The 26,138-nt window shown below is 37.6% G+C and overlaps 2 protein-coding genes, 1 long non-coding RNA gene, 1 other non-coding gene and 2 pseudogenes across 6 annotated transcripts; 1 reads left to right on the forward strand and 5 right to left on the reverse strand.

Annotated features, from left to right (window-relative positions):
- Positions 1 to 186: 186 nt before the first annotated feature.
- On the reverse strand, positions 187 to 3,430 carry LOC147296480 (subtilisin-like protease SBT4.3; annotated as a pseudogene). The gene is made up of 10 exons (XR_015121308.1): positions 3,335 to 3,430; positions 3,103 to 3,194; positions 2,902 to 2,996; positions 2,560 to 2,806; positions 1,885 to 2,377; positions 1,699 to 1,793; positions 1,383 to 1,604; positions 1,181 to 1,292; positions 878 to 1,091; positions 187 to 781 (listed from the first exon to the last, which is right to left on the reverse strand). The product of XR_015121308.1 is annotated as a subtilisin-like protease SBT4.3 (transcript).
- A 2,989-nt stretch (positions 3,431 to 6,419) lies between these two features.
- Positions 6,420 to 7,043, reverse strand: LOC147296481 (uncharacterized). Its single transcript, XR_015120637.1, has 3 exons — positions 6,775 to 7,043; positions 6,624 to 6,677; positions 6,420 to 6,530 (listed from the first exon to the last, which is right to left on the reverse strand). It is a non-coding gene; the product is annotated as an uncharacterized LOC147296481 (long non-coding RNA).
- A 4,650-nt stretch (positions 7,044 to 11,693) lies between these two features.
- On the forward strand, positions 11,694 to 11,767 carry TRNAT-AGU (transfer RNA threonine (anticodon AGU)). The gene has a single exon. It is a non-coding gene; the product is annotated as a tRNA-Thr (tRNA).
- A 1,461-nt stretch (positions 11,768 to 13,228) lies between these two features.
- On the reverse strand, positions 13,229 to 16,338 carry LOC147296483 (subtilisin-like protease SBT4.3). The gene is made up of 10 exons (XM_086229254.1): positions 16,243 to 16,338; positions 16,027 to 16,118; positions 15,847 to 15,935; positions 15,508 to 15,754; positions 14,858 to 15,347; positions 14,663 to 14,757; positions 14,350 to 14,574; positions 14,158 to 14,269; positions 13,868 to 14,078; positions 13,229 to 13,770 (listed from the first exon to the last, which is right to left on the reverse strand). Exons 1-10 carry the CDS (start codon positions 16,336 to 16,338, stop codon positions 13,229 to 13,231), a joined length of 2,199 nt encoding a protein of 732 aa, XP_086085380.1.
- A 352-nt stretch (positions 16,339 to 16,690) lies between these two features.
- LOC147296484 (subtilisin-like protease SBT4.4) lies at positions 16,691 to 19,940 on the reverse strand. The gene is made up of 10 exons (XM_086229851.1): positions 19,822 to 19,940; positions 19,549 to 19,640; positions 19,383 to 19,474; positions 19,043 to 19,289; positions 18,352 to 18,841; positions 18,147 to 18,244; positions 17,843 to 18,061; positions 17,641 to 17,752; positions 17,343 to 17,556; positions 16,691 to 17,242 (listed from the first exon to the last, which is right to left on the reverse strand). The coding sequence occupies exons 1-10, from the start codon at positions 19,915 to 19,917 to the stop codon at positions 16,722 to 16,724; spliced, it is 2,181 nt and encodes a 726-aa protein (XP_086085977.1). The 5' UTR covers positions 19,918 to 19,940; the 3' UTR covers positions 16,691 to 16,721.
- Positions 19,941 to 21,429: 1,489 nt separating this feature from the next.
- On the reverse strand, positions 21,430 to 24,573 carry LOC147296485 (subtilisin-like protease SBT4.3; annotated as a pseudogene). The gene is made up of 9 exons (XR_015121082.1): positions 24,338 to 24,573; positions 24,156 to 24,247; positions 23,817 to 24,063; positions 23,106 to 23,595; positions 22,901 to 22,998; positions 22,594 to 22,812; positions 22,392 to 22,503; positions 22,105 to 22,309; positions 21,430 to 22,014 (listed from the first exon to the last, which is right to left on the reverse strand). The product of XR_015121082.1 is annotated as a subtilisin-like protease SBT4.3 (transcript).
- Between the last annotated feature and the right edge of the window lie 1,565 nt (positions 24,574 to 26,138).

Raw genomic sequence — 26,138 nt, forward strand, 5'->3', positions numbered from 1 at the left:
TTTTAATCTCCTCTTCCATGTACTTGAAGGAAAGAACTCCAGGCACTACTTTGATACTAATTTTAGAAATTGGGAAGATTTTGGCATCACAAGTGAAATGAAATTAAAAACTGAGAATATTTTCCTAAATTTCTTGAAACCATTATGCATTACATTTCATAGTAATGAACAAGAGAATATCTTATTACCATTTAGCATAAAGAATATAACAGTTGATGCATCTATAGTTATGCAAGAACGAATTATGGTTGAGCTATTTCATGCGCACAACAATTGGACTTCTAACGCTATGAATTCCATCAGACCAAACCAATGAGGAAGACACCACTGATCCACCTGCCAAACCTCTTCCAGCAACAGTCACTTCAAAAGTGAGGACTTGAACGAAAGAACTTTAGGAACCACTTTTATATCAACTTCTTTGGATTTCGGGAAGATTTGGGCCTTGTAAGTGGAGTTTGCAAGGCCAACATTTTTAACTCTTCTATGAAATGTGATTGTAAAAGGTTTCTTTGGAGTAATATTAGGCTATTAGCTGCAGACATTGAAGGGTAATTCAGATCCTTTGGTGATCCCTTTTTAGAGCCTGTAGGACAAGCGCTGTTATCTCCTGATATAAGTCTAACTGCGTCTTCATCATGGATCATGCAGAGAAACTTTATGTAATCTTCTTTAGAAGTTTCATACACAAGCCCGGGGCTTATAGCTTTGACAGGATTGATATGTCCAGATCCATAAGCAAATTCACCAGGGGAGTTGTTGGTATGATTCATTGGCCAAGCTACAGGCATAAGAAAGATTAGGTAATATGAGGTTATTCAAATTCAAAATGTGACTAATCGAGCAGCGAATGATATGAGGAGTTATATTACAATACCAGTAGTCATAAGAGATGATTTGATGGCTGCAGGAGACCAATCAGGGTGGAAGGTTTTAACATATGCAGCTGCACCAGCAGCGTGGGGGCAAGACATGGAGGTTCCAGATATTATATGGTATCTTACACGCCTCATGTCTTTATAGTTAGTTGAGACAAGACCAATAGGTGAATATGCAGCCAAAATATCTACTCCCGGCGCACTTATATCCAGCTGAAACACATCAAGGCATAAAGTGATAAATTTGTTGTTCTAAGATGTATGAACTTGACAGATTACTGTAGGTGACAACAAGGATATACCTTAATAATGTCAGGTACAATTAGGTTTGGTCCATGTGAAGAGAAGGAAGCTACAATGGGTGCAGCAGGATCTTTTATGGCTTCACATTTTAGTATGTTGGCATGAGGATCTCTATAAAATTAGAGATGCATTCAATCATTTGTAGAAAGCAATTAAACATCATGAGATAATCGGCTTACGAGTATCTGAAAGAATCCATACCTAGTGGATGCCATATAGGACTTGACCGCATTATACTTATCATATCTTAAAGTTGTTGCAGGTATCGAGAGAACAAGAGCAACATCATATGTTCTCAAACCATTTAAAATAGAGCCTAGTGCACCCGCTCTCTGAGCCTCAACATCTGCTTCAGTCCACTGATCACACAGTACAATCTTTCCTTTAACTAAATCACTGTCAAGGCAATTTTCTGTACAATTCCTGAATTGCAAAAAGAAATCAAAACTTTAGCTTATTATTAATTCTTCATAATATTTATTGTTTACAGTAAAAATGACTTGGGTACAGGAATCACCTAGCATCGTGTTCAGAGCATCAGCCTGAAGCATCTTTTCCATATATCAGAGGAAAACTTGTTCCATTTAATGTGAAAGGATTCACTGAATTCCCCTGTTTGTGCAAAGACAAATAAAAAGAATATAAGAAAATATGAATAAAGTATAATTTCATTTATAGGATTGAGGAAGTCGAGGATACATACAACTATTGTCCTTCCATTTCCAAGAACAACCTTGTCAATGAACCGACGATCTATGGTACTTGCTGCAACTGTAAGCATCCATGGTGCTACACTTGACACAGTACCACCTGCAGGGCCTTTGTTGCCTGCAGAGTTTGAGGTTAGTATCCCTTTTGCCATGGCATGAAAAGCACCAATTGCGATAGGATCCTGAACGAAATCAGTGGCGGCACCAGGTCCAATTGAAATTGTAATGATGTCAACTCTGTCAGCAATAGCATCGTCAAAAGCAGCCAAGATATCATGTCCACTGCAATGTCCAAGCAGATTGCAGACTTCATAAGCTGCAATTCTCGCAGAGGGAACTGCCCCTCTTGCTGTACCTTTTGCTAGTCCATAGAAGCTAACATCCTTTACAGCGTTCCCTGCTGCAATTGAGGCAGTGTGGGTTCCATGTCCATCTTCGTCCCGTGTAGACAGCATTGATGAGTAATACCGAGCTCCAATGAGCTTGCTGCAAATGAACATTTCATATTGTTGATAGAATCTTATTATAAGTGCAGGCAAAACTATTATATAATTATGAAAAGTTGAATACATGTAGGTGTTTAAATAATGGATCTCCTTATAGAGCTTATTAATTTACAAACAACTAATATCACTAGAGAAATGATGAAAATTATCAAAGGAACATACTTGTTGCAAGTGAAAATTTTGCCGCTTTTACAAGCACCTTTCCACTTCTTAGGAGGCGGGCCAAAACCTTTGTCTCCAAAGCTCACTGATTCTGGCCAAATTCCACTGTCAATCACACCAACAATAATATCACTCTCAGAAGTAGCATTTCGATTGATTTTCTCGTTCAAACCCATAAAATCCCAAGATCTTGTTGTTTGAAGTTTGAATTTTCTTCTTGGAAAGACAGAGATTACTTCCTTCATGCCTGCAATGCACAGTTTATGAACATGATACATTTCATACCAAACCATATTACTCCTTTAATTGTATTTGCATAAGAAAGTGTCTTAGAGCACTCAATAGCAAGTTTTTCTCTTTCCTGGTCAGTGAGTTTGGCAGTAAATCCATTGAAACTCCTTTTGTAACTTCTTATCAACAAATTTTCGGGATAACTGCTACAGAGAGTGAGAGAAACAAGATAAAAATAATTAGGAACTATCTTATAACTAAAAAGGGAAAACAAAAGGTAACGTTTAAGATCAAGATATATAGACAATGTACCTTCCCTGGACAATGCTCTGTAGTATACTATGGTGGTGAGACAATGGTGAGTACACCCTATCAGGAAGTGACCCTAAGTACACAATATGAACCTGCATCATCATCATCATTGCATTCACATCCAAGAAGAAAAAATACTACTGTTGCGGAGATTGGATAGCATAGTAAGCTTACTAGTCTTGAAGCAAAAGAGATGACTAATTATTTTACAACAAATTAAGATGACTCTTACCTTTCTATCTTCATCAGTGGCTTTGCAAAATAAGCTCATAGTGAGTATGAGAATAGGGAAAGCATAATAAAACAGAAGACCTCCATGCTTGGCCATTGTTGAATGCTAAAACACTTGATGAAAAGAGTATTTATACTGGAATAATGGCACATAATCTTTATTTAATTTCCTTATTAAGCAGACTACATTCCTTAATGAGCAATATAAGTTTTCATAGGATTTTATAAGCCTTCCATATATGTATGTGAGTGTGTGTGTTTGTGGGGGGTTGAAGGGGGGATGAACATGATGCACAAACAAAGAATCAATAGATATGATCGTTACTTAACTTTTTTTTTAAAATACATATATAATATAGGCTGCAGTACAAGGCCGGGACTTGGCTACTCTAATACAAAAACCTGCAGTAACTGCAGTATGCCAATATTCATTTGGAATGCTAAACCCAAATGATGTCACTCTTTTGGCGATATTTCTTTTCACGTAGGATGTCAAAAATCCAAATACATTAAGAAAGTGTTTCAACTTTCTATATTTGACCTTACTGCAATAAGATCATGGATGGATATCAATCACCAAAAGGGTCATGTTCACACACATGATCCATCATTTCAAAAATGAAAAGTACTCTAATTTCACCAAGGGAAGCAACAGTAGATGCAGCAGGATCTTTTAAAACTTCACTTTATAATAATTTTACTTGAATCTTCGTAGAAAAAGAGGCATTCAATCATATAAAGAAAGAAAACATCATGAGACAATTGCCTTATGAGTATCCGAAAGAATCCATACCTAGTGGAGTTTATGTAACATGACCACATTGTACTTTTCATAGCTCAAAGCCATTGCAGGCAATGGGAGAACATAAGAAACATCATCCATTCTGCCATAATTTAATGTAGAACAAAGTGCACCAGCTCTATAAGCCTCAACATCTCCATCGGATTGATCACATGGCACAATCTTTTTCTTGACTGAATCACTTAATTTCTGAAATGCAAAGAGTCAGTACTAATTCCTTTACATTATTCATAGCTAGAATGACATGGGTACAAGAATTACCCAGCATCTTTCTCGGTACAATTATTAGTTGAAAAATCTTTTCCATGTACCAGAGGAAAACTTGTTCCATTTAATGTGAACGAGTTCACAGAACTCCCCTGCTTTTGCAGAGAAAATTGAAGGTGAATAACAGAAACTTTGAATAAAGAACACAAGTATACTGATGAATTTTGATCTAGAGGATGGAGGAAGTTGATGAGACGTACCACTAGTGTCTTTGTATATCCTAGAACCACCTTGTCGATGATTTTGCGATCTATGCTACTTGCTGCAACAGTATGCACGGTGCAAAAATTGACACCATACCAGCTGCAGGACCGGCGTTGCCTGCAGAGTGTGTTGTTAGTATCCCTTTCTCCATTGCATGGAAAGCACTAACTACAATGGGTCCTTCCCCAGAACCAGGTCCAAAACCAGGGCTTATTGATTATTGAAATGATGTCAACTCCATCAGCAATAGCATCATCAAAAGCAGCCAAGACATCATCTGCTGTGCATCTAAAATCCAGATCACAGACTTTATAAGCTGCAATTCTAGCAGAGGAACTCCTCCTCATGCAGTCCCTTGTGCTAGTGTGGGTTCCATGACCCATTTCATCCCTTGTAGAATCCTTAAGTAAAGTTCACAGGAGCACAATTCCATCTGTGAAGTTTTACAACAGAAACTAGCAACAAGATACAACTTTCTAAAAGCACATCTTTGAGACATGCATCAAAGATGCCTTACCACGCTCGACTTTTCCTCAGTGAGCTCCACTCAACAAGCCATAAAGAAATCACAAGTAGTGAACTCAGGGGGATTATGGGTCATTTCCCCTTCATTTGATTAAACACAAAGCAATATAAGGAATACAGACAATGCGATGCTGGTATAGATTAACACTGAACTGTACACAGAATGAGGGACTATTGGACTAATGAAGTAGTTTTGATTTGCTCTCGTTGAGAGTCGAACTCAAGACCTCCCGCTTACTAAACAGGTGCTCTAACCAACTGAGCTACGAGAGCATATAAATATTGTATGATGGGTGTGCATTAGATATGGAGACACAAGTCAACTTCTTTCTTAAAACAAAAATCATCCACGAAACCAATAAATGGAGAGGGAGAGGGAGAGAGTTCACGCATCATGCATACTAACTTTTATTTCACGAGCTCCTTTGGTACGAAGCCTTTGCTCAACATTGCACAGGAGCTTGCAAATGAGATTCTTAGCCTCAGCAGAGCTTTGTGTCAGATGATAATGGGAATTTCAGATGAGTTCTCCATCTTACAATCTACATGGAAAAACGAACCACTTTAACCTTGTCATTTTTTTTAATTCACCATAGCACCTCCCTTATCTAACTTCGACCAAACTAAAGTAAGTTCTCAACCAGAGAGAGAGAGAGAGAGAGAGAGAGAGAGAGAGAGATCAATAATTACTTGGGAAAAAAATCAATTAAAATTTTAAACTGTATGCCCACACAGTGAATACCAATTTCAAACATTCAATCACATGAGTGCCTTTAGTCCAGGTCCCAAAAAAAGAGCTGCTTGGCCATTTCATTATTGTTAACTCTAAATTTAGATAAAAGATAAGAGTTCATAAATTTTAGAAAAAAAAAATTGGGTTCTTTTGAAAAGAAATTATCATAAATAACACACATAAAGGGCAAATCAACAGTTATTTTGAAAGAACAAGTTGGTAATCAACAAGGCAGATCAGAAGTAACAGAAAACATGAAGAAAAAAAAAAGAAAAGAAAGCCCATCTCAAATGGAGCAAAGCCAGTTTGTCTATACCGGTTAAAAAGTGATGGTACCCATCATCAAGCCCTCGATGGATCATCGATCAACCAAATACTTGCCCAATGTCGACCTCACCAAACAACCAACCACCCCTGCACACAAAAAAAGGAAAAAAAATAGACAGAACAATCAGACAGAAAGATAAAATTGCAGAAAACAAAGAAGACAGTGAAGTAAACAATACTAACCCGGTCGGAATTAGGTTTCTTTCTAGGGAGTCGAGGAATGGGAATGCCACCGGAATGGGAGAGAGAGAGTGATCGAGGGAGGCCTGTGTGTGTGTGAGTGGAGGTGACCGTTGTAGTCAGCTGCCAAGTTAATTTACCTTTGCGTGTGAAAGTTCCCTGCACAAATTATAAGATTTACAAATGTCTTTCAGAGTTCAGATAACCATAATTCATCAATGAGGGTATCATCTGTTTGAATAGAAAATTTACCAGCACTGATAGCTTTGAAAAGCTCCTTTAACTGCCTAATCCACTCACCACCACCTGCAATATTCAAAAGCAAACAACACAATTGAAGATAAAATTCCATAAAACAAACAACACAGTGAAGATAAAGGACAAGGAAGGAAATTATACTAACCTGGTCGAATTAGGGTTTCTTTTCTAAGGAGTCGACACTGGAGGAATGGGAATGCCATCGGAATGGGAGAGAGAGAGAGAGTCGTCGGAGACTGACTGGAGAGGAAGAGAAAGCTTATGGGAATGCCACCGGAATGTGAATGCTACCGGAATGGGAATGCCACCGGAATGTGAATGCTACCGGAATGGGAATGCCGTCGGAGTCTGACTGGAGAGGAAGACTAAAATAAAGGTTTTCTCTTCTCTTCTCTGAGAGAGAGAGAGAGAGTGATGGAGGAAGGCCTGTGTGCGCGCGTTAGTGAGTGGAGGGGACGTTGAACAGTCTGTCATTAGACTGATTAATTTATAATCGGGATTGAGGCGGTTGCCTAATTAACCGACGTTAGAATGGGCCCAATCCAATTGTCAAGCCCAAAGAGAAGCCCAACATAATTAACCGACATTAGCACAAATTACGCACCGCCTCAATCTCGATTACAAATAGGCCCAAGCGTCAAGCCCAAAGGCGAAGCCCAGCAGGAGGAACTGACATTAGGAGGTCGGTGCACCGCCTCAATCCCGATTATAAATTAGTCAGTCTATGACAGACTGAGTTCAACGGTCCCCTCCACTCACTAATCCGCGCACACAGGCCTTCCCCCATCACTCTCTCTCTCTCTCTCTCTCTCTCTCTCTCTCTCTCTCAGAGAAGATAAAACCTCTCTCTCAGAGAAGAGAAAACCTCTCTCTTAGTCTTCTTCTCCAGTCATTCTCCGACGGCATTCCCATTCCGTGGCATTCACATTCCGGTGGCATTCCCATTCCGGTGGCATTCCCATTCCGATGGCATTCCCATTCCTCGACTCCATAGAAAGAACCCTAATTCTGACCGGGTTAGTGTAGTTCCCTTCCTTTACTGTGGTCTTTGTTTTATGCAATTTTTTCCTTCTGTCTTATTATTATTATTTTTTCGAATGGTTGGTTGTTGGGTGAACGACGATCGATCGATCAAGGGTTGCAGAGTAAGAGGTTGAACTTCAAGCAGTGGAATTACCAAAGATGTCCAATGCCAAGAGTAGGAAGAGAAGAGGTCTCTCCCATTCGCATTCGCATTCCCATTCCCATTCGCATTCCTCAACCCAAACTCAAACTCCCGCCAGTAACCCTTATTCTGACAACGCCACCTCCGCGCTGTGCCAAGGTTCCTTCTCCATTATTTTCTCTGTTCTGTTTTGTTTTGTTTTTTGGAATTTTTTCTTAATTTTTGTCTGATTTCTTTTTATCTTTCTTTTTTTCCGAGTGCGAGTTATGTAACCTAGCTAGGTTGGTTGTTTCGATTGGTGGCTGAGATTCGAGGACGGCCTGGTTAGCCAAGTATTTGATGATCGTGCATTGGCGCTTAAGAGCTTAATTAGAGGAGGCAGGTCACCACTCTTTACTCGTGGTCCCGATAGCTATATGACGCCTCCTGTGAGCTCTTCTGTTATAACTGTTCGATTTACCCTTCACGTGTTAATTATGATAATTTCTTTTTAAAATATTCATATTTTTCCGAAATTTATGAGCTTTTATTCTTTATCTAAATTCCCAGAGGAAGCAAAGCTCTCTGCTGAGGCTAAGGATCTCATTTGCAAGCTTCTGTGCAATGTTGAGCAGAGGCTTGGTACCAAGGGCATGGGTACAAGTTAGTATGCATGACGTATGAACTCTCTCTCTCTCTCTCTCTCTCTCTCTCTCCATTGGTTTTACGGATGATTTATGTTTCTTAAGAAAAAATTGACATGTGTCTCCTTATCTTAGGCACCCCCATCATACAACATCATTATGCTCTCTTAGCTCAGTTGGTTAGAGCACCTGTTTAGTGCAAATTAAAACTACTTCATTAGTCCCTTGTTCTGTGTACATTTCAGTGTTACCAGCATTGCATTTGGTTTGTCCATTTGTCCCATCTAACATTGTTACACCTATTCGGCTATTTATCTCAGTACTTCGATGGTCTCGCATAACAAGTAGCAGATCATGCATTAAGCCTCTCCTCAAGGCTATCTGTTCAAAACCTTATGTCAAATGCCGCTCTACTTTGCAGGGTCCATAGAATTGAGTATTTACAGTTTAGGTTAACTTCTTCGTCAATAGCATATTTTAAACCCTAAACCCTAAAGTATTTGATGTATTTTTATTTTGTTTCTGTGACAGAATACCACTCTGTGCTCATCATACTATGATTTCTATTGATGAAAATTGCACCAGCTTCTACAGAGAGAAGGGTTAACTTTGTGTCTCGAAGGTGGAAGGATTGGGTTTGGTTTTAATATTTTTCTACTTAATCCAATTGCGTACTTATGAAGATTATTAGACCATTCATGACTGATTGAACACGTTTCGCCTCTAGATATCCACAGAGAAAAGAGAAAATCTGCTAGATTTAGAAGAGAGACTGAGGTTTCTTATTCATATGATGAAAAGAGCTCAGGTCAGTTGCTTCCTTCATCTGCTAAAGGGCTGATTTTCTTTTTGGATGTGGACCAACCTGGGAATCCTGGTAAATCCTATTATTTTCATTCTGCATATGAGCATCAATACTTGGTAGAAAAAAACTGAAAAGAAAAAGAAGCACTGCCAGTTATCGAAAAGAGAAAAAGATAAAGCTGTTATAACTTATAATTTATAAATATACCTTCTTGTCTTTATATATTTCTTCCAGACCAATTATCTATCCATCACTTATATACTTTCAACTTTTATACTTCCATCTATTTTTCTATTGCAGTATACTGAAGGCTTCAGCAGCTTATTGGACCATATACTGTCTGGTATAATATTCTTCCTTCTATATTTTAACATATGTCCTTGATAATCAAATTATGGCATCTGCTTTTTATGTTTTCCTCTCTAAGTCAATTGAGGCTTGTAGTTTAATGTTTCGTTAGGCATCTACAGATGCATGCTCTTCTGAGTTATGCGTGGTTTGGGAACTTTGCCTTTTTAGGAATTGTTCAATTTCTCTATTTTGTTTGTCTTTCCTTCTCATAGGGATAATCAAGAGGGGGGAGCTGAGCATTTTCCCAAAGTCATTTATAGTCTTATCACATTGTCTTCATATGATGCCAAGACAGAAAGCTGGTCCTGTTTCTGATACTGCCAGTTTGAAGGTGAGTAATTTGCATTTTGTGACTGGGCTCTTATAATGACAAAATTACATACAGTTATGCAGAAAACTGATGAGTAGGTCCCAGGAAAGCCCAGGAATCCTGAAGCATACATTTTGAAAGATCAGGTATTGTTGATAAAGACAATCTTACACCTTCTTTTTTCACTACATTAGGATTTACAGTTTTGGCGGTTGGTTAAATTGCTTACGCATTATTGATTTCTTGGAGGTTAATCTTTCATCAGCCTGCTATTTCAATTTACTGTGTTTTCATTTCCGTTTGTTATTTTTGTCATTTTGTTCTGTTTTCTCCCTCAGGTCGAAACTCCAATGATGAATATGATTGCTGGTGGAGCAGCTGCCCTTTCTTTTATGAGTTATCACAATGAACTTGACATGAGTCTTTTTATGTGCATTGCACCTGAACTGTATCTCAATAAGCTAGTTGGTGGTGGACTGGACTGTGATTATGAGATAGGGAATCAATTTAGAAATGAGGGTATTACATATCATCTGTCATTCATTCTGCTCTGTTTTTGTTGAATTGAATAATTAATTTTTCTCCTAATCCTATAAAAGGGAGAATGATGAGCAAAAGATCCTCCTCCACCTGCTCCTCCTCATATCTTTTCTTTTGTGATGTTTTACATACATGGTGGTGGACTTGGTTGTGGGAACTGTGAAAGTCCAAGTCATGGCTAATGCAAGGTCTCAAATTCTTGTCACCCCACTCACTTCTTTTTTATTGCTATGGCCATTTATATTTATATGCGCTTCTTTCTTCCTCATATTGTTAATCTTTGTTTTTCTTTTCCCTTAGTATACTTTATGGTTGAAATCCCTTCTCCTGCATATTATGTTCTCTCAATTGGTACTTCTTTTTTTACAAGGACTACAAACCAAGCATGATGCGGTGTTGGTGTTGCCTAACTGACTCATCGATCAATTAGTGTAAGTATTCATTACCTATGGACCTATGGTTGCTTGTGTCTTTTCATGTGATGAATGAAAATTAGATATCATTGTAGTTAGCCTCTTGAGCAATGTAATCAAAACACACACAGTGTGTCTGTGTGAGACCTATTTGAAGTTTTCAATACATAGACAATTAGGCATGAATGACACTGAATTTTGCTGGTGGTTTCTTTGGTGGTTTTCACCCCTTCTTAGATGTGTTTGCTTCTCATCAGAGGTAATTGACTTAATCTGGTTTTTTCATTAATTGTTTTACCAGGCCTGGAATCCTAGTTTTTTCATTAATTGTTTCTTTGTTATGACATGGCTTCCTGATACATACATAGCTGGTGTAACCATGTAAGGTATCAAATTCTTGTCACCCCCACCCACCCACCCACCCACCCACTCACTTTCTTTTTTTATTTATTATTTGTATGCTCTTCTTTTTTTATTATTGTTAATGTTTGTATTTCCCCTTCCCCTAGTCTAATTCATGGTTGAATTCCCTTCTGCTGCATATTCATCATTATGCTCTCTCAATTAGAGTTGCAGGTCAGCAAATTTTTTTAATTCAAGATTTTTTGCCATAAGGACCATAAACTGCTCATGATGTGGTGTTGGTGTTGCTCAATTAACTAATCGATTAATTACTGTAAGTATTCATTATCTTTAGTTGCTTGTGTCTTTTTCATGTGAATATGTGATCAATGAAAATTAGATATATCAATGTAGTTAGCCTCTTCAGCATGGTAATCTTTCTGAATATTCCACCATTGACATTTTTCTCCAAATGAAGGTGGCTTGCGTGTTCTACTTACCCCATAATACAATATGCTCTCGTAGCTCAGTTGGTTAGAGCACCCGTTTAGTAAGCGGGAGGTCTTGAGTTCGACTCTCAACGAGAGCAAATCAAAACTACTTCAGCACTCGCTCATTCTGTGTATAGTTCAGTGTTAATTGTTATTGTTAAACTATACCAGCATTGCATTTTCCATATGTCTCATCCAACATTGAAGATTGGTGAATTAAAATAATTAAGTCGTCCCATCAACAGCTTCATGGAAAAAAAAAAAAAAAAAAAAAAGATAACATGCTTTAACACCACCTTAAGTCTCATTGAAATATCCTAAATTTAACACCATGCATTGACTTGTACTTGGTATTTATTAATTATATCATTTATTTGGGACTTAAACTGGTTGATGATTTGAGTTGCTGTGTTAGGAAATGAAATTCAATTGTTGATATTCAGAGTTAAGCAAATTCCTGCGTTTTCTGAGTTAGCAGTTTCATGTGTTTCACATTGCTTCATTTAATATTCTGATTAGGTTAGCTTGAGGAAATATGATATAGAAGGAAACTTAAATCCTTGTGTTTACTTGATGTCTATTGATGTGGGTATGAATGTGGCATTGATAGGCCCATTGCGGGGTAATAATTGAAGTCATATATTCAGCAGTCCGTTTGATTTGGAACTTTGGACTGCCTCATTGATACCCTAATTACAAAATTTTACCTCCATCTCTATAGTAACCTTGTGATATGTCAAGGTCTCGGAGGCAGGGGAGAATTTAAGTTTTGGACTGCGGTAACTATATTAAGTCTTGTTCAAGCGCTGTCGAAAAATACTTACTCTTGATGAAGCAACTGCAGCTGTTGATGTCAGAACGGATGCTCCTATTCAAAAATCTGTTTGTGAAGAATTTAAGATCGTGTACAATACACTTTGTTGCCCAATCATATTAGTAGAGATTTTAGATCTTAGTTTGTTATTTTCAAGTCATTCGATATCATGTCCATTAAATTTTTGGTCTGTGGTTATTGTTCTGTTGTAGGTGTTGTTTGGAATTCTACTTCTTGTTTATGTTCCTAATTTGGATCCTTCTCAGGGTTACATTGTTCTGCAATCCGAGTCTCTTGACAATGTTGAATATGAAGCTACCTGGAGAAGAGAAACTTTGCCCTGAAAGGAGAAACCCACGTGTAAATTATCTTTTATCATTATTACTTGGTGAGGAATTTAATTTTATCAAAATTAATTGCTTTGCAAACACTGAAATTGCTTTGCTTTGCTTTGATTCTCTCTTCAAACTCAGAGGAATTTAATTATTGCAAAATTAATTGCTTTGCAGACACTGAAATGGCTTTGATTTGCTTTGATCCTCTCTCTTCAAACTCATTATTTTCTTGTTTATTATTTAATTTTAGCTGACCCTCTATTTTCCCAAATCAGTGTATTTTTAATACCGTTGTACATTACTTCAGCAGTTTTCATTGGAATCTGTTTCAAATTGTATGTAGTATGTGGAATTTTTAATAGAGCTATGTCACAATTCATTCCAGAATATGAAAATGTAAATCTCATTACTCATGTTTTAGGTACTGTGTACACAACAATTGGACTTCTAACACTATGAGTACCATCAGACCAAACCAGTGAAGCAGACACTCGTGATTCAAATGGCAACCCGCTTCCAACAACGGTGACATCAAAAGTCTTCTCCTCATTCAGGGACTGGAACGAAAGAGTTTCCGGCACCACTTTGATATCAACTTTCAAATTTGGGATGATTTTGGCCTGGTAAGTGGAGTTTGCAAGGCCAACATTTTTAACTCTTCTATAAAAATTAACTGTAAAAGGTTTCATTGGTGTAACTTTAGCGCCCATTGAAGGGTAATTAAGATCCTGTGGTGATGCTTTTTCAGGACCTGTAGGGCAAGTGCTGTTATCTCCTGATATAAGTCTAACTCTGCCTTCATCATATTTCTTGCATAGCAACTTTATGTAATCTTCTTTAGAAGCTTCATACACGAGCCCCGGGTTTATAGCTTTCACAGGATTGATGTGTCCCGATCCATAAGAAAATTCACCAGCAGTAATGTTGCTGTTGGTATCATTCATAGGCCAAGCTACATGCACAAAAAAAAAAGTTTTGGTAGTGTACTATTATCATATTTTTGAGCTTCAGAATGAGACTATAAGCTTTGATTATGAAGACAATGTTACCAGTAGTCATAAGAGATGATTTGATGGCTGCAGGAGACCAATCAGGGTGGAAGGTTTTAACATATGCAGCTGCACCAGCAGCGTGAGGGCAAGACATGGAGGTTCCGGATAATATATGGTATTTTACACGCCTCTTGTCTTGAGTAGTTGATACAAAACCAGTAGGTGAATATGCAGCCAAAATTTCTACCCCGGGAGCAGTTATATCTGGCTGCAACACATTGGAGCCTAAATGTTATGATTATCTCTATGAATATGAAAGATAGCTGTAGGTGACAAGAAACATGTACCTTGATGATTTCAGGTAAAATTAGATTTGGTCCACGTGCAGAGAAGGAAGCGACAATAGGTGCAGTGGAATCTTTTATGGCTTCACTTTTCATTATGTTTGCTTGAGGATCTCTATAAGAGAGCATTCAATCATTAAAAGAAAGTAAGCATCATGAGACAATCGCCTTATGAGTATCCAAAAGAATTTATACCTGGTGGAGTTCATATAGGACATGACCGCATTATACATTTCCTTGGTTAAACTCGTTCCAGCTAATGGGAGAACAAGAGAAGCATCATCAATATTGACAAAATTGGTTAAAATTGAACCTAGTGCACCAGCTCTGTATGTCTCAATGCTTCCACTAGCGTAGTCATCACATAGCACGATCTTTCCCTTTACTAAATCACTATCCAGGCAACCTCCTTCACATTTTCTGCAATGCAACACGGTCAGTACTCTAGCATCTTATTAAATATTCTTTATATTTATCACAGTTAAAATGACATGGGTACAAGACTTACCCGGCATTTTCTTCTGTGCAATTTCTTGAAACATCTTTTCCATGTATCAGAGGAAAACTTGTTCCATTTAATGTGAAAGTGTTCACAGAATTTCCCTGTATGTGTAAAGACCATTGAAACGTACATAACAGAAAGTCTGAATAAATCCAAAGTTTATTGGCAAATTGAGGATAGAGGTAAGTCAATGATACTTACAACTAGTGTCTTTCCATTTCCAAGAACTACCATGTCAATGATCCGACGATCTATTGTACTTGCTGCAACTGTAAGCATCCATGGTGCCACACTTGTCACACTAGCACCTGTAGGACCATTGTTGCCTGCAGAGTTTGAGGTCAGTATCCCTTTCTCCATTGCATGAAAAGCTCCAATTGCAGCAGGATCCTCATCGAAATCTTGTATAAAAGTAAATGCAACTGAAGCTGTAATGATATCAACTCCATCAGCAATAGCATCATCAAAAGCAGCCAAGGTATCGTGTGCACTGCACATTCTGTTCACACCGCATACTTTATATGCTGCAATTCTGGCAGCAGGAACTCCTCCTCTTGCAGTACCTTGTGCTAGTCCATAAAAGCTTACATCCCTCACAGCATTCCCTGCTGCCGTTGAGGCAGTGTGAGTTCCATGACCCCATTCATCCCTTGCAGACTCTGTTATGTAATATCGGGCTCCAATGAGCTTGCTGCAAAATAAAACATTCATATTGTTGATAATATACTAGTAAGTGCAGAGCCAAAACCATTATACAATTGCGAAAAGCTGAATACATATTGGTTTTATGTTAGTGATTGCTTATCCGAGCAACTACTATCATTAGAGTGATGAATATTGAGGCAACATACTTGTTGCAAGTGAAATTCTTTCCGCCTTCACAAGCTCCTTTCCACCTCTTGGGAGGAGAACCAAAACCTTGGTCTTTGAAGCTGTCTGATTCAGGCCAAATTCCACTGTCAATCACACCAATAATAATATCACTCTCCACCGTGTCATTTCGATTGATCTTCTCATAGAAACCCATGAAGTCCCAAGATCTTGTTGTTTGAAGTTGGAGTGTTCTACTTGGAAAGACAGAGACTACTTCCTTCATGTCTGCAATGCACAATTTGTAAACATGATAAGTTGTCAAACCAAACCATATTACCCCTTTATAATGTTATAAGAAAGTGTCTTGGAGCCCTCACTTGCAAGTCTTTCTCTCTCCTGGTCAGTGAGCTTGGCAGCAAATCCATTAAAACTCCTTTTGTAACTTCTTACCAATAAACTTGCAGAACTGAGAGAGAGAGTGTGAGAGAGAGATAAGAACTAGCTTATGAATAAAAAGACAAAAATAAAAGGTAACGTTAAAGATCTAGACAGACTACCTGCCCTGGACAACTCTCTGTAGAATACTAAGGTGGTGAGACAATGGTGAGTAGACCCCATCAGGAAGTGACCCCAAGTACACAATATACACCTGATCATGATTGTATTCACAGTCAAGTGGAAATTAAAAAAAAATAAATAAATAAATAAAAGGTTACTAGCTAGTCATCAAACGAAAGAGAAGACTCTTGTTTTACAACAAAGATGACTCTTACCTTCCTGTCCTCAAAAGTGGCTTTGCACAACAAAATCATAGTGAGAATGAGAATGGGGAAAGCATGATAAAACAGAAGAGCTCCATGCTTAGCCATTGTAAATTCTCAAACACTACGGGGCAGGTGAAGAGTACTTTATATATACAGGGACCAAGAATATATCCAGATTTTCTTTCCTTACATTTGGAATACAGCTAATTTCCACAGATGATTCGTTAACGACAATTATTACAGCAAACCACCTACTCAGCTAGCCATTATTCAGTCAAACCCATTATTACGTATTCTATATTTCTTTCCACGTTAGATGATAATATTTCCCGAAGCCCAAAAGAAAATGTAATAAATTAGTTGGCACAAAGTTTTTGACAATTAAATTAAGAAAAAAAGAAGGAAGGGACTTGAGCTGAATTTTCTTTATTTCTATTTATCGAAACCCATTTAAAAATGTAAGTTACATTACTCATGTTCTAGGTATACTAACTGTTTGCATATACAAGAATTGGACTTCTAACACTGTGAGTACCATCAGACCAAACCAGTGATGCAGACACTTGTGATAGATCTGGCAAACCACTTCCAACAACTGTTACATCAAACGTCTTCTCCTCATTCAACGACTTGAAGGTAAGAACTTCAGGCACCACTTTGATATTAACTTTGGCATTTGAGAAGATTTTGGCCTTGTAAATGGAGTTTGCAGGACCAACATTTTTAACTCTTCTGTGAATTTGAACCGTAAAAGGTGTCATTGGTGCAACTTTAGCTCCCATTGAAGGATAGTTATGATCCTTTGGAGACCCTTTATCAGAACCTGTAGGGCATGTGATGTTATCTCCAGATATGAGTCTTACTTTGCCTTCATCGAATTTCATGCATAGCAACTTTATGTATTCTTCTGTAGAAGCTTCATACACAAGCCCGGGATTTATAGCTTTTACAGGATTGATATGTCCAGATCCATGAGCAAATTCAGCAGTGGAATCATTCATGGGCCAAGCTACACAGGTACAAAAACACAAGTGGTACGTAATATCATAATTTTAGAATTGAAAAGGACACTAATGAATAAGAAATAGCTTTTATGAAGACAATGTTACCAGTAGTCATAAGAGATGATTTGATGGCGGCGGGAGACCAATCAGGGTGGAAGGTTTTAACATATGCAGATGCACCAGCAGCGTGGGGGCAAGAAATGGAGGTTCCTGATATTATACTATAATTTACACGCCTCTTGTCTTCAGGAGTAGTTGAGATAGAAGCAACAGGTGAATATGCAGCCAAAATTTCAACCCCCGGGGCACTTATATCAGGCTGAAAAACATTATAAAGTAATTTTTCTTATAATATCTATAAATATGTATATGACTGATAATGTAGGTGACAAGAAACGGATACCTTAATAATGTCTAATAATTTTCGATTTGGTCCACGCGAAGAGAAGTTAATGACATTAGGTGCAGCAGGATTTTTTATGACTTCACTTTTTAATATGTTCGCTTGAGGATCTCTATAAAATAAGGCAATCATTCAATCATTCATTTAAAGAAATTAAACATGATGAGACAATCGCCTTATGAGTATCCCAAGAAATCTATACCTTGTGGAGTTCATGTAGGACATGACTAAATTATACTCTCCCTTGAATAAAGCTGTTGCAGCTAATGGGAAGACATAAGAAACATAATCTCCGTAAGAATTAACTAAAATTGAACCAAGTGCACCGGCTTTGAAGGCCCCGATATTTCCAGGTGCAGAATCACATAGCACAATCTTTCCCTTAACTGAATGACTGTCCAGGCAACCTTCTTGACAATAGCTGAAATGCAACAAGAAGTCAGTATTCTAGCTTATTAATTTTTTTATATTGTTCGCAGTTAAAATGACATGGGGACAAGATGTACCTAGCTTGTATCTCAGTGCAATTTTTATTTGAAGCATCTTTTCCATATATTAGAGGAAAACTTGTTCCATTTAATGTGAAAGTGTTCAAAGAACTCCCCTGTTCGTGTAAAGACCATTAAAAGTATATAACAGAAAAATGGAAGAAATATACAAGTACATTGATATCTTTTTATATCGAAAATAAAGGAAGTTGATGAGACGTACCACTAGTGTCTTTCCATTTGCTAGAACAACCTTGTCAATGATCCGGCGATCTATGCTACTTGCTGCAACTGTTAATATCCATGGTGCTACACTTGACACAGAAGCAACAAAAGGACCAAAGTTGCCTGCAGTCTGTGAGGTTAGTATCCCTCTCTTCATTGCATGAAAAGCACCAATAGCAATGGGATCCTGATCGATATCTGGTACATATATGTATCCAATTGAAATTGTAATGATGTCAACTCCATCAGCAATAGCATCGTCGAAAGCAGCCAAGATATGGTGTGAATCACACCGTCCACCCAGGCTGCAGACTTTATATGCTGCAATTCTCGCAGCGGGAACACCTCCTCTTGCAGTGCCTTTTGCTAGTCCATAAAAGCTTACATCCTTTACAGCATTCCCCGCTACCGTTGAGGCAGTGTGAGTTCCATGACCGAAATCATCTCTTGCAGACTCTGTTGTGTAATATCGAGCTCCAACGAGCTTTCTGCAAAATGAACATTTCATATTGTTGATAAAATACTAGTAAGTTCAGAGGCAAAACCATTATACAATTGTGAAAATCTGAATACATATTGGTGTTATGTTAGAATATGTATATGATTTAGTTTTCTATTCTAAAAAGTAATAAATATTTACATGAACAACTAATATTACTAGATCAGTGTTAAAAATTGATGGGACATACTTGTTGCAAGTGAAATTTTTACCGCCCATACAAGCACCCTTCCACTTCTTGGGAGCAGGACCATAACCATTGTCTTTAAAGCTCTCTGATTCAGGCCAAATTCCACTGTCAATCACACCAACAATAATATCACTCTCAACAGTGGCACTTCGTTTGATTTTCTCATTCAAACCCATAAAGTCCCAAGATCTTGTTGTTTGAACTTGGAATGTTCTGCTTGGAAAGACAGAGACTACTTCCTTCATGTCTGCAATGCATAGTTTAGGAACATGATAAATTTCACAAACCAAACAATATTACTCCTTTGTAATGGCATAAGAAAATGTCTCAGAGCACTCACTAGCAAGTTTCTCTCTTTCCTGGTCAGTGAGTTTGGCAGAAAATCCATTGAAGCTCCTTTTGTAACTTCTTATCAAGAAATTTTCAGGTGAACTGAGAGAGAGAGGCATAAGAACTAGCTTATAAAAAGACCAAGAAAACAAGTAAGCTTAAAAGATCTAGATTACCTGCTCTGGACAACTCCCTGTAGAATACTAAGGTGGTGAGACAATGGCGAGTATTCCCCATCAGGAATTGACCCCAAGTACACAATATGGACCTGCATCATCATCATTGCATTCCAAGTTGAAGAAATTACTATTGCTCACATAGTTCCTCAAAAAAATTTATTTTATTTTCTTAATTACTATTCATAGCAGGATTCCATAGCCTTGTAATCCTACTATGTCATCCTCAAGCAAAAGAGAAGACTATTGTCTTACAACAAAGATGACTCTTACCTTTCTATCCTCATCACTGGATTTGCACACTGTGCTCATAACAAGCATGAGAATTGGGAAAGCATAATAAAACAGAAGAGCTCCATGCTTAGCCATTGTTTTCAATGCTCAAAAACTTCACAGGTGAAGAGTTTTTTATACTGGGACAAAAAATAAAGACTCTGATCTTCATTAAAGCACCCAGATCGATTTCCTTTCCTTCCTTAAAGACAGTTATAAATTCATAGCATGCTAATCCAAGTCGATTTGGATTAGCATTAATTCTTTCCCCGAATGGTTTAAAGTTGTTGCAAAAGCCTGGGCTTGGCTAATCCGGGATACAAAGGATTGCAAAGGCAGTCAACCATCCATTATTATACCAAACCCATTATCATGTGGTCTAATACTTGACTTTGCTTTGAAATAAGAAAGCATGCATCTATGGATATAGCGGATCAGACCTAGTTATCACCAAAAAGGTTCATATTCACGCACAGAATCTACTATATGCCATAAAGGAAAAGATAGCGCTCTTATATTTCCTCTTTTTTTGGATTATGAAGATTACAGTATAAATAATGAACAATAAACCACACTAATGTCCTAGTTGAAAAGCTTTTTTTTTTTTTTTTTTATCAAGACTTAAAATTTCATTAAATGAATGAATTCAAGACAACCATATCTGAATGTAATTATTGTTCAAGTTAATCAGATGATGCATATTTTTAGGGTTTAGGGTTTGAGAGTACATGCTTTTTTGGAGTGAAATTTTTGGCTGCTTTACAAACTCCTTTCCACTTTTTGGGTGCAGGACCAAAACCCTCATCTTTAGAACTCTCATATTCAAGCCAAATTCCACCATCAACCACACTAACAATAACATCGCTCTCAGTTAGGCCCTCCAGCTTACCAAAAAAAAATAACATCGCTCTCAGCCATTGAAACTCATAAAGTCCCAATATCTGTTGTTTGAAGTAGTAATGTCCTTGGCTAACAGAAGAACTCCACACTTAGCCATTGTTAAATTCTCACACACATTAGGAATCCAGAATTTATTTCGTTCCATTAAAACTAAATGCATCTTTGGAGTTACAGCTCACCTGATACAATGGATTACTTTAACTACAGTTCTAAATTTGTAGGATGATATAACCGTTATTCCATATACATGGACACATGGTCCATTCCCTAATGCAAATGCTATTTGTACCAATTTATTTTTGTTAGACATTTGTTTATGTTTAGTTCGTGGAATTCAATTCTTGAGAAATCAATTCTTATGCATTTTCGAGAGGAAAATGAATGTAAACATTCTCATTCATGTGTTTGGTAATGCTGATAATGTAAACCAGTAAATACATTTTTATTTCCATTTCTATATTTGAATTTTGCTGGAAATTATTTTCATGCCTGCACTTGTGTGTTAGTATTGCTTTCCTGTAGGATGATAAAATATTCAAATACATCAAAGAAATGTGCTTTTCTGCAATAAGAAAGCATATGCTGCATGCATGAATAGCAGATACTTGGCAACACTAAAGGTGAGTACACCCCAGACTGCATGTAATTTTGTTGGCAAAAGGTTTTTGACAATAAAAAAGACGGCCACAAGAAACTTAAGCTGAATTTTCTTTATTTTTTATTCACCTCAACCCTTTTACAAATGTATGTGTCATTACTCATGCTCTAGGTACAAGACTGGTGTATATACGAGAATTGGACTTCTAACACTGTGAGTACCATCAGACCAAACCAGTGATGTAGACACATGTGATCGATCTGGCAAACCAATTCCAGCAATGGTCACAACAAAAGTCTTCTCCTCATTCAAGGACTTGAAGGAAAGAACTTCAGGAACCACTTTGATATCAACTTTGGCAGTTGAGAAGATTGTGGCCTTGTAAATAGAATTTGCAAGGCCAACATTCTTAACTGTTCTATGAAACTCGACCTTAAAAGGATCCATTGGTGCAACTTTAGCTCCCATTGAAGGATAATTATGATCCTTTGGAGATCCTTTATCAGAACCTGTAGGGCATGTGATGTTATCTCCTGATATGAGTCTAACTTTGCCTTCATCATACCTCATGCATAGCAACTTTATGTAATCTTCTTCAGAAGCTTCATATACAAGCCCCGGGTTTATAGCTTTTACAGGATTGATATGTCCAGATCCATGAGCAAATTCACCGGTGGAATCATTCATGGGCCACGCTACAGGTACAAAAAACATTTGGTAATATCATAATTTTAGAATTCAAAATGACACTAATGAAGAAATAGCTATTATGAAGACAATGTTACCAGTAGTCATAAGAGATGATTTGATGGCAGCCGGAGACCAATCAAGGTGGAAGGTTTTAACATATGCAGCTGCACCAGTAGCGTGGGGGCAAGCCATGGAGGTTCCGGATAATATATGGTATTTTACACGCCTCTTGTCTTTAGAGATGGAAGCAACAGGTGAATATGCAGCCAAAATTTCAACCCCCGGGGCACTTATATCTGGCTGAAACACATTAGAGCATATTTGTTCTTATTATTCTATAAACATATATGACAGATAACTGTAGGTGACAAGAATCACATACTTTAATAATGTCAAATAAAATTTGATTCGGTCCACGAGAAGAGAAGTTAATGACAGTAGGTGCAGCACGATCTTTTATGACTTCACTTTTTAATATATTCGCTTGAGGATCTCTATAAAATAAGGCAATCATTCAATCATTCATTTAAAGAAATTAAACATGATGAGACAATCGCCTTATGAGTATCCCAAGAAATCTATACCTTGTGGAGTTCATGTAGGACATGACTACATTATACTCTTCCTTCAATAAAGTCGTTGCAGGTAATGGGAAAACAGAAGAAAAATTATATCTGTAAGAATTAACTAAAATTGAACCAAGTGCACCAGCTTCGTATGCCCCTTTATTTCCAGATTCAGAATCACATAGCACTATCTTTCCCTTCACTGAATCACTGTCAAGGCAACCTTCAACACAAATTCTGAAATGCACCAAGTAGTCAGTACTCTAGCTTCTTATCAAATCAATCATATTGTCTGCAGTTAAAAAGACATGGGAAAAAGAATTACCTAGCTGTTGCTTCAGTGCAATGTTTGCTTGAAGCATCTTTTCCATATATCAGAGGAAAACTTGTTCCATTTAATGTGAAAGTGTTCAACGAACTCCCCTGTTTGTGTAAAGACCATTAAAAGTGTATAACAGAAAAATGGAAGAAATATACAAGTACATTGATAGCTTTTTATTTCGGAAATTAAGGAAGTTGATGAGACTTACAACTAGTGTCTTTCCATTTGCTAGAACAACCTTGTCAATGATCCGGCGATCTATGCTACTTGCTGCAACTGTTAATATCCATGGTGCTACACTTGACACAGAAGCAACTGAAGGACCGAAGTTGCCTGCAGCCTGTGAGGTTAATATCCCTTTCTTCATTGCATGAAAAGCACCAATAGCAATAGGATCCTGATAAAAATCATGTGCAGAACCATATCCAATTGAAATTGTGATGATGTCAACTCCATCAGAAATAGCATCGTCAAAAGCAGCCAGGATATCATGTGAACTACACCCTGAACCCGAGCTGCAGACTTTATATGCTGCAATTCTCGCAGCGGGAACACCTCCTCTTGCAGTACCTTTTGCAAGTCCATAAAAGCTTACATCCTTTACAGCATTCCCTGCTAGCGTTGAGGCAGTGTGAGTGCCATGACCTATTTCATCCCTTGCAGACTCTGATGTGTAATATCGAGCTCCAATGAGCTTTCTGCAAAATGAACATTTCATATTGTTGATAAAATACTAGTAAATACAAAGGCAAAACCATTATACAATTGTGACAAGCTGAATACGTCCATAGGGGTTATGTTAGAATATGCCTATGATCTAGTTTCCTATTTTGAAAAGAATAACTATTAAAAGTATTAATTGTTATTTACATGAACAACCAATATCACTTGATCAGCATTGAAAATTGATGGGACATACTTGTTGCAAATGAAATTTTTACCGCCCTTACAAGCACCTTTCCACCTCTTGGGAACAGGACCAAAACCATTTTCTTTAAAGCTCTCAGATTCAGGCCAAATTCCACTGTCAATCACACCAACAATAATATCGCTCTCAACAGTGGCACTACGTTGGATTTTCTTATTCAAACCCATAAAGTCCCAAGATCTTGTTGTTTGAAGTTGGAATGTTCTGCTCGGAAAGACAGAGACTACTTCCCTCATGTCTGCAATGCATAGTTTACAAACATTATAAATTCACAAACCAGACCATATTACTCCTTTGTACTGGCATAAGAAAGTGTCTCAGAGCACTCACTAGAAAGTTTCTCTCTTTCGTGGTCAGTGAGTTCGGCAGCAAATCCATTGAAACTCCTTGTGTAACTTCTTATCAAGAAATTTGCAGGTGAACTGAAAGTGAGAAGAGAGAGAGAGAGAGAGAGAGAGAGATTAGTACTAGCTTTATGACTAAAAAGGCCACAATAGATCCAGATAGACTACCTGCTCTGGACAACTCTCTGTAGAATATTAAGGTGGTGAGACAATGGTGAGTACTCCCCATCAGGAAGTGACCCCAAGTACACAATATGGACCTGCATCATCATCATTGCATTTCAAGTAGAAGAAATTACTATTGCTCAAATAGTTCCTCACAAAATTCATTTTCAATTTTTATTTCTATTCAAAGCAGATTGCATGACCTTGCCATCCTCAAGCAAAAGATAAGAATATTGTTTTGCAACAAGATGACTCTTACCTTTCTATCCTCATCACTGGCTTGGCACACTAAGCTCATAACGAGAATGAGAATTGGGAAAGCATAATAAAACAGAAGACCTCCCTGCTTAGCCATTGTTTTCATTGCTCAAAAACTTCACAGGTGAAGAGTTTTTTATACTGGGACAAAAGATAAAGACTCTCATCTTCATTAAAGCATCCAGATTTCCTTTCGTTCCCTAAAGACAGTTATAAATTCATAGGATACTAACCAGATTTGGACGTTAATTCTTTCCCCAAATGTTTTAAAGTTGTTGCAAAAGCCTGGACTTGGCTAATCCGGGATACAAATGGATGCAAGGGATTACACCAAACCCATTATCATGTGGTCTAACACTTGACTTTGCTTTGCCATATGAAAGCATGCATGTATGGATATAGCAGATCAAACCTAGCTATCACCAAAAAGGTCATTCATTCACACAATCTACTATATGCCATAAAGGAAAAGGTACTTTAATTTTCCATTTCTTAAAGAATACAATGGTTGCACAATTAATGCTTCTCCAAATTTTCTATATTTTGGGTTGTGATTATTACAGTTTAAATAATGGACAATAAATTAGCAATGAATTATATCTGACTGTAATAATTGTTCTAGCCAGTCCGACCCTCCTAGCCAAATCTGAACATGATGAGAGAGACTGAGAGAGTGAGAAAGAGATGTACAATATCAGAGAAAACCTGAGGACCAAAAATAAAAAGGTGGTAAGACAATGGTGAGTACACCCCATCTGGCTTGGGGGGAGAGTGACCCCTTGCGGGTTCTTATTAAATCAATCATATTGTTTGCAGTAAAAGTCATGGGCACAAGAATTACCTAGCTACTTCTTCAGTGCAATGTTTGCTTGAAGCATCTTTTCCATATATCAGAGGAAAACTTGTTCCATTTAATGTGAGAGTGTTCCACAGAATTCCCCTGTTTGTGTAAAACCCATTAAAACATATATAAGAGAAAAGTGGAAGAAATATACATTGAAAACTTTTTATTTGGAGAATAAAGGCAGTTGATGAGACGTATAACTAGTGTCTTTCCAATTGCAAGAACAACCTTGTTGATGATCCGGCGAACTATGCTACTTGGTGCAACTGTCAATATCCATGGTGCTACACTTGACACAGAAGCAACGTAAGGACCAGAGTTGCCTGCAGCCTGAGAGGTTGGTATCCCTTTCTTCATTGCATGAAAAGCACCAATAGCAATAGGATCCTCATTAATTCAATTTCAAAATCATTATATCAAGCACACAAAGGGATGCAATTATTAACGATGGTGGGTACACGTACACCCCATCTGGGCATGGGGGGAGAGTGACCTCTTGAGTAAATATTTGCAATGATATCTCCTTTTCTTTTTCAATGCCAGTCTAGATTTTCTAAATTTTGTGCTTGGAAAAGCATTTTATGCGCTAGGGACTCATTCGAAGTGGCTTGAAGTGGACAAAGAGGTCCACGGAGTTCATGAAATTGAACCCAAATGTATAGGAGAAGCGAAAATGTGAGAAATGCACGCAAGATGTTCGAA

This window comes from Dryas octopetala, chromosome 1, assembly GCF_963921425.1.
Source record: "Dryas octopetala chromosome 1, drDryOcto1.1, whole genome shotgun sequence".
NCBI classification, from domain to species: Eukaryota; Viridiplantae; Streptophyta; class Magnoliopsida; order Rosales; family Rosaceae; genus Dryas; species Dryas octopetala.

Bases quoted from the DNA above. Each gene is read 5' to 3' on its own strand.
- LOC147296483 (XM_086229254.1), bottom strand. From the start codon at position 16,338: ATGGCTAAGCATGGAGCTCTTCTGTTTTATCATGCTTTCCCCATTCTC. The intron at 15,755-15,846 runs GTGAGGGCTCCA...TGTGCATTGCAG, and splicing joins GGAGAGAGAAAGACTTGCAA to ACATGAAGGAAGTAGTCTCT. The intron at 14,575-14,662 runs GTAAGTCTTGTA...GTTGCATTGCAG, and splicing joins TGCACAGAAGAAAATGCCGG to AAAATGTGAAGGAGGTTGCC.
- LOC147296484 (XM_086229851.1), bottom strand. From the start codon at position 19,917: ATGGCTAAGCATGGAGCTCTTCTGTTTTATTATGCTTTCCCAATTCTC. The intron at 19,475-19,548 runs GTAATCTAGATC...TCTCTCTCTCAG, and splicing joins CAGGGAGTTGTCCAGAGCAG to TTCACCTGAAAATTTCTTGA. The intron at 18,062-18,146 runs GTACATCTTGTC...GTTGCATTTCAG, and splicing joins TGCACTGAGATACAAGCTAG to CTATTGTCAAGAAGGTTGCC.